This window comes from Erythranthe guttata, chromosome 12 (genome assembly GCF_056151865.1).
Source record: "Erythranthe guttata isolate IM_541 chromosome 12, IM_541, whole genome shotgun sequence".
Taxonomy (NCBI): Eukaryota; Viridiplantae; Streptophyta; class Magnoliopsida; order Lamiales; family Phrymaceae; genus Erythranthe; species Erythranthe guttata.
Window position 1 is genome coordinate 15,173,365 of NC_142544.1, and position 11,839 is coordinate 15,185,203.

The following is an 11,839-nucleotide window of genomic DNA, read 5'->3' on the forward strand; positions in this document are numbered from 1 at the left end:
ATGACCTAGAGTTGATTGAAAATATAAAACTTAAATTATTTGTTTCACTAATTAATAATTTAAAACTTTTAGATTAAATGAAAAGTCACGTACTTTAAATTTACCGCGATTGTTTAAAAATAATCCTCGCACGTGCGAGAATTCAAAATATAAAAAACAGCACACATAAAACACATACTTCGTATATAGATATTAAATGATTTACCTTATTAATACCTCAAATTTTTACCTTCGATAAATTTCCCGCGCAAACTTCTGAATTTTGAAAATTCGCTTCATATCATTTATATTTATATTTTTAAGAATGAGTAACTCTTACTTATGACATATTATGTTATATAAATTAAATTATAGAATTTGAGTTGTGACTTAAATAATTTAAGAGAAAGCATGTAATTCAAGTCATAAGTAAAATAGAAAAAAAAATGAAAACCCTAAGTAATAACCAATCGATTTGGTCAAGTTTCAAGAAATGTCAATAACTAGGCTTTGGCATCCTATAAAACAATTATTACAAAGAAAAATCAAAATGTTTAGCCACTTGCTCCCCTTTTTTTTTTTAAATCAAGAAACTCACAACCAATTATATGCACTGGATAAATTTACAAATTATGCAATAAACATAAAACCAAATTATTCTAAATTTTTAACCATGCGTGATAAGTTACAGCTATCGACCATTGATAATGAAATTCAAATCAGGATTATCAACTCACTACTAAACCGATAGGTCATCCTTCGCGAGACACTTGCTCGTATTAGTAATAAAGCCCCTAGATCTACTTTATAGAATATTAATTACATCTTTTTTTTGGTCATAACCCCCAAACGCTCCCCCTATTAATTTATTTAATAATGTCGATATTTTCTTTTATTTATTTCCTTTATTGCAGCCTTGCATCAGTTGTTGTCCCCCACGCACTAATATTATATTAAATCCCACCGTAATTAACTTTTATATGTCTTTGAATTCCTATTTCGATTTTATTTTATTTCTCCTAAATAAAAAAAATAGGAAAATAAAATTCAATCTAATCTCTAACATGTCTATAAATTCCATTGGAGCCATACCTTATCAACCTTCTTTCTCCTTTGCCCGAGACTGACCGTTAGCCTCTGCATATTTTCTCTTTCTTCTTTTATTTCTTTCTTTTCTTTTCTTTTTTTTCTTTTTATTATTATATATTTATTATTATTATTAGTAATTAGTAATCTTCCCAGTGGAGAGAAGCCCTGCAATTTTTTGTACACATCTTTCAGGTATACTTTCTAACTCCTTAATTTTGATTAATTTTTATTTTTTTGAATATTTTTTTGTTAGTTTCGGTATTAGATCTACAAACGAAATTCTGAAAAAAAAATTGTTCTTGTCTGAAAATTAAAAGAAGTGATTTTTTTGCTGTTAGTTTCCAACAGATCTGTGTAGTTTTCTTCTCAAAATTATTATAAAAAAAATAATATTTTCTTACAAATTATTTTGTCCGTAAGAACAAGTCAAAAATTCCGACCGGCTGTTCCGATCGGAGTTTATTTCGTTGAACCGGATCTTAGCTTCAAAACAAAAGTTAAAAAAACAAAAAGGAAATATTTAAAAAAACTATTTCTCTTGTTTCACAGATCTGTACGAATTGTTTGTTTGTATGCAGCTGAGCAAGATTTAATTTACACCTTTGTTTGAAAAACACCAGGTTTTTCTTCAATTTTCCGACATGAATCACTGTGCGATCCAGCAGAACAGCTACTCCGCCCGTGAAGAGATTTGGGCCGCCGCCGCAGCCGCCGCCGCCGCCTCCGGCAGATCTGTAGAAAAGAAAGAGAAGGTGGTGTGTCCGAAGCCGCGGCGGGTCGGCGTTATCAATACTACTACCCATGACTATGCTTTTGCTAGACCTTTCAGATGGCATGTTAGGTAATTTCTGTTATTTTTTAACCTAATTTTTATTTTTATTTTAATTAATTAAGGGTTTTTTTCATTTTTTGTGGCGATATTTAATTTAATAATTATTTTATTTCTTTCATCAACAGCCATCAGCAAGAAGATTATGATGCAAAAGCTGGAAATGAACTGCTGGACATCATTCTTGCAAAGGTATTTTCTTTTTTATTTATTTATTATTTTTCCCTCTTAATTTCTGCATATATATTAATTAAAATATTATATATTTCTTGAATTTATGTATTTATAAAAAATAAAAAATAAAAAATAAAAAATATCTTTTCCCCCAACTACATATCTTGTACCATAAACACATCACACAATATTTGTGCTTTCAAACAATAAAAACTCATGCTTTTATCATTGCCCACCAAAATGTTCCGATTTTCGTTTACCGATTTAAAATTAGTACCTAAATTAGGAAAAAAAAAAACAAATCTGATTAAATTTTATCTTTCCGAATTCGACAGGGTAATTCGGCTAAGGACCAATCGATTCCGCAAATAGCCTCGTCGCCCCCATTTTTTTCGGGGTCACCGCCGAGTAGAGTATCTAACCCACTAATTAAAGACACACGTTTTGGTGACGACAAAATCAACCCCCTTTCACCACGAGTAATCACTCCCACCCCTGCCCCTGCCCCCTCGGGGGCCACGGCCCCTTCCCCCTCCTCCTCCGCCCGTAAGGGCGGTTGCGTGAGGGCTAGTTTTGGTAACAATCCGGCTGTGAGGGTCGAGGGTTTCGACTGCCTTGACCGTGATAGACGCAACTGCAGCATCCCCGCCCTGGCTTAAAACCCGAGGTATATGTATATTTCTAGTGAGAGAGAGAGAAAGAGAGAGAGAGACAGAAACAAAGGCGAATTCGAGTATTTTGTGCTATTAGTGTATATAGATGTTTATTTTTTTTACAAAGTGTTTTGTAATTAGCAAAAAAAGAATATGTAAGTATTGAGTTTGAAGTTAATTTGACTGGAGAAAAATAATTAGGGAGGTGTTGAGATATGAGAGAGAGAGAAGCACAAAAAAACCCCTTCTTTGTAATTGTGTAAGTAAAGAGATGAGAGGAAGGGGGGAGTGAGCTTTTCTTTGTAATTTGTTTGTGCCCTGTTTGGGATTTAGTTTTATTTTTATTTTATTTTTAATTAGAATTTTTATTAAGCCGGCTTTTGAGATTTTTGAGTTGATGTAATCATCTTTTGTAGTCATATTCAACTTTTTTGTAAATATTAATATAAATTTGCAATTAATGTAATTGTCTATTTATTAATACAGCTTTTTGCGTGTTGGTTAATTTCTTCTATTGTTTAACATTTTGGCAATCTTGATTTTTAAGTGGAAAAAGAGAAAAGAAAAGATGGTTCCTTGCTTTTTTTCCACGCTAAAAACGTGCAAACGGAGGGTCTTTTCTTTTTTCTCCGGTCAATTTAGTTCGTTTGTTTAAAAATTCGAAGGGCGAAGTTTCAAACCAATGGTATGTATTTGAAGGGAAAACAAAAATACATACTCGCCTCGGTTTCTTTTTAGGGGCAATTTGCTAAATATCTTTCGGTAATAATACTCTTTCATATTAGGACAGTCGATATTTTGTAATTTGCTAAAAGACTTATGTTATGTTATTTGCTTTCTCGCCTTAATCCCGTCTAAACAACCGCACATCGTCAGATTTGTCCAATCTTGTTGCACTCCGTTAAATCTGTTCCATCATTTCTTCCTGTTGTTGCTAAGCTTTGCCACACAACCATACACATATAATCACACACCTAAATATAAATATACATATACACACGCACAATTTTGGTTACTCTACCTCCCATTCCTTGAAATCTAATAATTGTGGAAACCAAAAAGCAAAAAGGAAAAAAATGTGAAAAAATTATTTGGTGATGATAGATAGTAATGATAACCAAATAATATGGATTATCCAAATAATATTAAAAAAAATTGATAAGCCAAGTTTTAAGCATTGATTTTTTTTCTTTTTTATACACTACGTCATTTATAGTAATAGATAATAAAGTAAAAGTAATTCAGAGAAAAAAAGGAATAAGAATCAAACAGAAGATAGAAACTCCAAATTATTAAAAGAATTTTGAGAAATCATTAAAATTGTTACCAACTTGACTAGTTTTATTCAATTAGACTTGTTTTCAACAAAGAATTTTCGACGTCATAAAGTCAAATGTTGTACTATTGAATATTGAATATTGAACAAATTTATGGCATGGGAGTTGAGATATTACAGGATTGGCTGTGGATGGACAAGTCAGATGAACAGAATTCTAACACGATTTCTTATGTCGTGCTTTGCCGTTTGTTTTTAAAAGGGTACATTACACTTTTCCCCTTGAACTTTGACTGAATATTACATTACCATTTTTTATTTGATTGCATCGATTTGCCCCTGTGTATTTGAAAAATTGTCTCAATGTGGTCCTTGCTGTTAGTTTCGATTTGTCAAATGTCTGAAAACTAACTGCGAGTGCCACATTGAGACAAATTTTCAAGTACATAGGGGCATATCGATGCAATCAAGAATATAAGGGGGTAAGTGATATCAAACCAAAGTACAAAGGAAAAAAGTGAAATTTATCATTTTTTAAATTCGGAAGATATCAATTTTTCTAGGGTTTGGTATTTAGGTTGGTTTCATTAAATGAAGAATCAATTGCAATTAAAACAGGCGCCGGCAAATGTGTAACGTTCATTGATGAAATCGGACAATGGATGCAATGGGGGCACTTGAAACAGCTGTTTTAGAATTTACTATTTATCTATTTATTTATTGCAATTGTTATATGGACATTAATATTATACTTGTATGCGTTTATTAAAAAAGAAAAGAAATTTAAATGTGTTCTACGATTTATATGATATAATTTTTGAGCTATATAAGCATTAAAGTTGTAGAATACAAAGAGAAATTGAGAATTTCTTGACGTTAGAGAATTGTCTTTGAAAAAGTGTACCAATCGATCATTTTTTTCATGCATTTATAAACTCGTAAAATCATTGAAATCCAATTTTCAAGGTTTTTTCAGTTAAAAGTATATAGAATGACTAAAATATCCATGTTATTAAATATTAATATTATTTTCATTAATTCGCAGTTAATTAATGAATAATAATAAGGGTAAAATTGAGAAAATAGTAATTAATGCTTCATTGAAATTCTAAAGTGACAGATAATTTGAAACAAGAAAAATCCCCAAAAGCGACAGTTAATTTGGAGAGGAGGGAGTAGCTATCATGTTCTACTAACAATTCTTCTCGTGCGAGCACGGGTAGCATTAACGAGAATTTAAATATATGATAATTAGTTGTGAAATTTAAATTACCAAAATAACATTAAAAAAAGTTAAGTAATGTTTGCAAATTTGATTTGCTATGAAAGTCAAAAAATGCTGAAAAATAAGAGGTGAAAAAAATGAAATAATAATAATTAATTTTAAAATATAAAATTTATATTAGAGTTTCTTAGGTTGTCGTAGCGTTTCTTACTTTTGTATATAAAGAATAACTAAATAATAGGAATAAAACGTTAGGTTAACAAGATTCTTACTTATTCATACCCAATACAAAATTAAAAGCTCGTTATCATCTGTGCTATTATTTTATTAAATTAGTAGCACTCTCTCCATTGAAATTAATTTTATAGGGGTGACTAAATAACGAAAAATCTATTTTATCCTTTAAACTACATTATAACTTTGTTAAAAAAATATTAGATAAGTAGCACTTAACCCCATATGATTTGATCCTTTTGCACACAAGTTTCTTGTACTTTCAATATAAGTTCATGACCCCCTTTACTTTAATATAAGTATATAACTCTTGCTACTTTTAAAATTTTCCTTTCTTAATAAACATGATTATTTGTCGGGTGGTATATCACAAGGGATTATGTGTTTTATATTAAAAACACAAGAGGATCGTGTACTTATATTGAAAGTACAAGAAAATCATGTGCAAAAGTGTTAAACCATAGGGGGTCCTAAGTGCAATTTGATGCAAAAATACTTTATAGTCAAATTACATATAATACTAGAATTTAACGGATTTAATACACCAATATAGGTGTGTGTGTATTTGTGTGTATATGAATGACAAAGATCTACCTAGTGTACTTCACCTGGTGTGGCATAGAATAGACTATACAAAATATAATATAACTACGAAACATCTTAATTAAATAATGAATTAGTCAGTACGTAACTATAATTAATCCGATATAGATAACCGTACGAGCCCCGAATATATTAAACAAAAAGTAAGTTACAATTGTTTGGAAAGATAAGAACAATGAACTAGTGGTCCTATGTCGAGCCACATGAAATGTTTGCACAAGAGGCTGTTAACATCTAACCGACCCTGCAAATTCTATTTTCGGACTATTGCCATATGGGCTTATGGCTGTCACCACTCCAACTCCCACCTCATCCAACCGCGTCAAACTATATTAATTAACAATAAATATATAAATAAATAAGATAATATATAAAATGAATAAATTTCCTCAGATAAGTCAAATTTTGCGTTATGTAAAAACATTGCAATTAATGCTTTAAGAAATAACAATGTTATTGATAAAATTGAGTTTTATTGATGAATACTTTAATTAAAAAAAAGGAGATAACGTTGAAATAAATGTAATAACACAAATAAGATTTATTTTTGTAATTTAGCCTCACTTCATGAATGATTGTAACTTACCCTTATATATATATATATATATATATATATATATATATATATATATATATATATATATATATATATATATATATATATATATATATATATATATATATATATATATACATATATATATATATATATAAAACTGAAAATGAGTTGCCAACACTAGCTGTTCATGAAGATATTGCTATGGCCTATGAAATCGGTACTTTAATTTGTGGTCCAAAAGGACGTACTATCGTACATTTATCCGTTTTAAATTAAGTGTCGTTTTATAATTTCTTTTGTTTCATATTATCGATTATTTTGAAATTTCAATATTGCAATTCTTACCTTTTTCTCAATTTTGCTCTCGTGCTCCTAAATTAAGGATGAGATAATTATTAGAGAATATAATAAGAAAGTGTATTTCAATCCATTAAGAAAGTACATTTCCCTCTAAAATTTATTTATATTCATTAATTAATTTAGTGTAAAAACTTTAAACGACGGATAATATAAAACGAGAGAGTATATACTATATACATAGATATCATTGGCAGCGTCGAGACTTGCAAGAATGCCCTCGTCACCATCCACGGCATGCCAAGTTCCACAATTAAACCACAAACTCACTAACAAATATATAGATTGATTCAAGTAACAATATTTAGATTGATATGAAGCACAAACTCACTAACAAATATAACGGACTGTAGAAACACGAATAACAAACGCGAGGTAATCCAAGAAATGGGACCACCGGGTATGGTGACATTTAAAAGGGGCAAAATGGGCAGAGGAAGGACGCTGAAAAAAGGCGGTGTGGCGGTGGCGGAGTTGGAAAGAGTAGTGGGTGGCGTTTTTGGATGAAGAAATCATGTCATGGGCGAATTGTTGGTGCCCATTTTGGGAGATGGAGGCTAATTATATTATATATAATGAAACAAATTGAGAATGTTCCCAAAACAATGAAAATGAGATGTACCGGCGGTATCAAGATTTGTATCGGTATCTCAAGATTTTTATTCTTGTTTCATGTCTCATATGCATTGCATTAGTATAATTGTGGACGTGGATTTTTGGAGTTTGTTGTATTTAAGGCTCGGTTACTGCTATAAGGTTCTATTAACTAAATAGTATGGGTTAGTAACACGTTTGGTTGACAGAATTCACATATTTTTAAATCCGCTGCTAAAATCAAAGTTCGCTATTAACTACTATTTCATTAAATTAGTAGCACTCATACCCTCGATATGTTAATTTAATAAGGGTGACTAAATAAGTAAAAGACTATCTTATCCTTCAAACTACGTGTTAATTTTGTTAAATGAAATGTTTTATAGAAAAATCGCACATAATACTAGAATTTAACAAATTTAATACAAGATTGAATCCAAACTCATACTAATTAAATAATTAATTAGTGAGTAGAGAATTAATTCAATTTCATATAATCCAAACTAATTCGATATAGGTAATTGAACAATGAACAACGCTGAAGCTATCTATTTACAAATGTGTTATCAAATCCAATGAACTATAATCAAAGGGATTTAAACCTCCCAAACATGAGACTCCGCTAGGCTAAAGCTTAGAGCAATTCTAATGGGAGTGTCAAATGGATTATCAAATCTATAAACCACCTTTTTGATATTTCAAATTTAAATTTTTTACTCCAATAGGAGTATCAAAATGGGTAAGTATTTTGATATTCTACCTGTTTGTATGTAAAACTACATCCTGGAGATTGAGTTAGAGAAAAAAATAATCATCTAAACATCCGATTACAAAATGACACGTAGCAATTACAAATAAAATCATTAAAAAACTTCCAATTGATTATCAATTTTGATAATCATGGTTGAAGTAGATAAACCATAAATGGATATTAAAATATTATGCTAATTATTAAATAAGTATTTGATAATTCAATTTTAATGTTTGACATTAGAGTTGCTCTTAGGTGGTTATTAATTTAAATTAGATAATTATTTGTAACACTTTCTCAAATAAAAAGTGAAGATGGGCTTGGGGGGCTTAAAACAAGAAATGTTAATGGATGTCCAATAGGTATAAAAGTCAGTACTTTATCACAATCGGCCCGTTCAACGGTTACTAACAAACACAAGTCAAACACCCAACAACCTAGCTGACTCATCTTTGACCGAGAGTGAAACACACGCGCCTATGCATCGCGTCGCCTTCAGATTCCCGACATCCTCAAATCTTTACCACACCACACTTTAAACCTCCGCGCTACAGCAAACGAAGAGAAAGGGCGGAGCAAAAAAAGTAAAACGAAAGTAAAGAAAAAAAAAACACTTTAATCTCACACACTCGAGTAGAGAGAGAGAGAGAGAGAGAGAGAAAGAAGAGAGAGAGAGAGAGAGAGGAAAGTGAAGTAGAAAATGGGAGAAGAGAAAGGGTCGACGCTTGTTCATCTTCTAGTCATTGTTCTGAGCTTAACTGCATTCGGATTTTCAATTGCTGCTGAACGACGCCGTAGCACTGTAAAAACCCCTCTCTCTTTATTTCCCCTTGATTTACAATTTTACATCTTCATACAAGTGTCTAATTTTGTAGAAGCGATTTGAGCTTTGTAGATCGCTGTCGAATTTTGTTTTTTCTTGCTCTATGATTTACGATTTACTATTTATATATTCAATTACTTAATTGGCGTTTGGATTTGTATACTTGTCTCTGTGTGTGTGTGTGTGTGTGTGTGTGTGTGTGTGTGTATTATGCTGTTCTGATTTGATTATCATAAACTAGATTTGATGCTCTGTTAGTAACATCAGATGTAGGAAAATTGTTTTGTTTTTGTTATACTCTCTCTCTCTCTCTCTCTCTCTCTCTCTCTCTCTCTCTCTATATATATATATATATATATATATATATATATATATGGAACTCCTTTAAAAATGCCTTGGATTTGTACTGTGAATTATTAGGAAAGGCTTCGTGTCTGGTGTCGTTGGATTATGCCATTTTCGAGTTTCGCATATTGAAATGAGAATCACATATTTACGCGAGCCGTAAGAGAGAAAAAAAATGCGGGTTTTTTACTTTTTGCTTGTTTCAGTTGAAAAATTCCATGTTCCTCTCCGAAAGTGTTACGGAACAACTGTGGCTTGCATCTTGACGACACATAAGTATTCACATAGTTGCTCGTTGACACATAACTTACGAAGAGCTAAGATATTTTCCTCAAGATTTGGAGATAGCGTCATTTTATATAAATTCTTATTAGTAGTTATGCGTATTTTCTTCAATGCACTTTTTCGAAAACTGAATTCAATTATAATCTGTAGGCTGGTAAAATTAAACTTAGGGATCCCCTGCACCTGGTCAACTCTCATCAAATACTCTTTAACCCTCGTATTCTTATATAATTGGTAATCGTAACATGTACTTGAAAGGGGAGTATTTTTCAATCATTACGGGTATCATTCGAGCATATTAGACGAATTAATTAAACTAGAATATAATTGGCTCTGTATTAAGACGATTTTCAATGCATAAGTTTCTGCTCCTTGCCACTAAAAAGTCCGTTGCTAGGTTCAAGTTCACGTAATAAACAAAAGGGTCAGTAAGTTGATGGCATAAGTGTAATTAGCTTGTAAGAGAAATTTGACCTAGAACTAATACATCCTAAAACCTAGGTGCATAAACTCATGTCTGGATTTGATTAAGGGTCGACGTATAAATGTTAAGTTGTCTATCTAACTGTAATTATGTTCGTCCATGTTCTCGATATTAGCTCATTTGAGATGTTATCTTGACTTCTCGTTGCACTTTTCCCAGTCCAATTATATAATTGGGTTTTCATTGCATAATCTTATCTTGTGAACCAAACGAGGCCTTAACTTTTTCAGACCATGATTTCTGATTCTTCCTTAAAAAAAATGGCAGGGCACTCTACACAAAGACGAAGTCACTAATCAAACATATTGTGTTTACCAATCGGATGTTGCCACTGGCTATGGAGTGGGTGCTTTCCTATTTCTTCTCTCGAGCGAATCTCTTCTTATGGGCATCACTAAATGCATGTGTTTAGGAAGGCCTTTGACTCCCGGAGGAAATCGTGCTTGGACCATTATTTATTTCGTCTCGTCGTGGTACAATATATATACTATTATAATATTCCCATTTAAATAACGAACAATAATTCATTTTTTTTTTCGTTAACGAATAATTTTTGCAGGATGACATACTTAGTGGCCTCTGCATGCCTAATTGCTGGTGCGAAAAAAAATGCCTACCACACGAAATATCGGAACATGGTCTTGGCAGATAACTTCTCATGCGAGTCGTTAAGGAAGGGTATATTCGTCGCCGGAGCGGTTTTTACGGTTGCCACAATGATTCTCAACGTCTATTATTACATGTACTTCACTAAAGCTACTTCTCAGACAGCTCGCAAAACCAACCGTACTAGTTCGACAGTTGGCATGACTGGTCATGTATGAACATTTTCTTCGGGATGATGAAAACATCCAGTCTTGTTAGTATAAAATTAGCTGATTAAATGTATTCATTTTAAAAAAAAAATATTGTTCTTTATAAGTCTACTTAGTTATTGAGGTGCAGTCCCTTATTTTGAAATGTTAGTTTGCAGTATTTTGGTCTACAGAGATTGTGTGAGAATTGAATTACCGAATTTATGATATGATATTTTTTTCTTCATAAAATTCATTTGGCCTTTAGGTTTTTCGTAGTTTAGTATTGTGATTTTCGCAGACCATTATATATTGCAATCATTTTCAGGTTCCTATCATCTCTACCAGCTTCACCCTTTTATTTAGTGGTGAAAATCGGACGGAATGGATCAAAAATGGTTTGTGTCGTAAGTTTTCCAATTTTTTCAGAAGTTAAAATTAGGTTTCAATTTCCGTTCCAAAAACCGGAACTCAAAATTTCATTGCGATCGGAATGCCTCTTCGAAAATTGCATTAATTCATTTTTTTTTGTTCCAAATTCGGATATAAGTGAAATTTTAAGATTTTTTTTGTAATCGTTTTTTTTTTAATTTTCCAGCAAAAAGAAGGTAAAGTAGATCAACATAAATAGTTATGTAAATTATCATATATTTTTCATATAATATATATCATAGTTTATTTCCTATTACTGCACAACCAGCTCAGAATGGTGTTCGGTAGGCCTAATTTTAAAGAAATGGATTATGGTGACAATACGAATTGGCTCTTGATCAAGACGGTATGGT

The 11,839-nt window shown here is 31.5% G+C and overlaps 2 protein-coding genes across 2 annotated transcripts; both read left to right on the plus strand.

Annotated features, from left to right (window-relative positions):
* The first annotated feature begins 1,086 nt into the window (after positions 1-1,086).
* LOC148766569 (uncharacterized) lies at positions 1,087-3,205 on the plus strand. The gene is made up of 4 exons (XM_088826662.1): positions 1,087-1,260; positions 1,689-1,909; positions 2,026-2,089; positions 2,407-3,205. Exons 2-4 carry the CDS (start codon positions 1,710-1,712, stop codon positions 2,728-2,730), a joined length of 588 nt encoding a protein of 195 aa, XP_088682788.1. The 5' UTR covers positions 1,087-1,260; positions 1,689-1,709; the 3' UTR covers positions 2,731-3,205.
* Positions 3,206-8,868: 5,663 nt separating this feature from the next.
* LOC105954102 (sodium/hydrogen exchanger (DUF1218)) lies at positions 8,869-11,306 on the plus strand. The gene is made up of 3 exons (XM_012977771.2): positions 8,869-9,125; positions 10,528-10,733; positions 10,820-11,306. The coding sequence occupies exons 1-3, from the start codon at positions 9,024-9,026 to the stop codon at positions 11,082-11,084; spliced, it is 573 nt and encodes a 190-aa protein (XP_012833225.2). The 5' UTR covers positions 8,869-9,023; the 3' UTR covers positions 11,085-11,306.
* Positions 11,307-11,839: the final 533 nt, after the last annotated feature.

What these genes read in the sequence shown, in the direction of transcription:
- LOC105954102 (XM_012977771.2), top strand. Translation starts at nt 9,024, where the DNA reads ATGGGAGAAGAGAAAGGGTCGACGCTTGTTCATCTTCTAGTCATTGTT. An exon ending in CTGAACGACGCCGTAGCACT is followed by an intron (nt 9,126 to 10,527) that starts GTAAAAACCCCT and finishes AAAAAATGGCAG; the next exon opens with GGCACTCTACACAAAGACGA. An exon ending in ATTTATTTCGTCTCGTCGTG is followed by an intron (nt 10,734 to 10,819) that starts GTACAATATATA and finishes TAATTTTTGCAG; the next exon opens with GATGACATACTTAGTGGCCT.
- LOC148766569 (XM_088826662.1), top strand. Translation starts at nt 1,710, where the DNA reads ATGAATCACTGTGCGATCCAGCAGAACAGCTACTCCGCCCGTGAAGAG. An exon ending in CCTTTCAGATGGCATGTTAG is followed by an intron (nt 1,910 to 2,025) that starts GTAATTTCTGTT and finishes TTTCATCAACAG; the next exon opens with CCATCAGCAAGAAGATTATG. An exon ending in TGGACATCATTCTTGCAAAG is followed by an intron (nt 2,090 to 2,406) that starts GTATTTTCTTTT and finishes CGAATTCGACAG; the next exon opens with GGTAATTCGGCTAAGGACCA.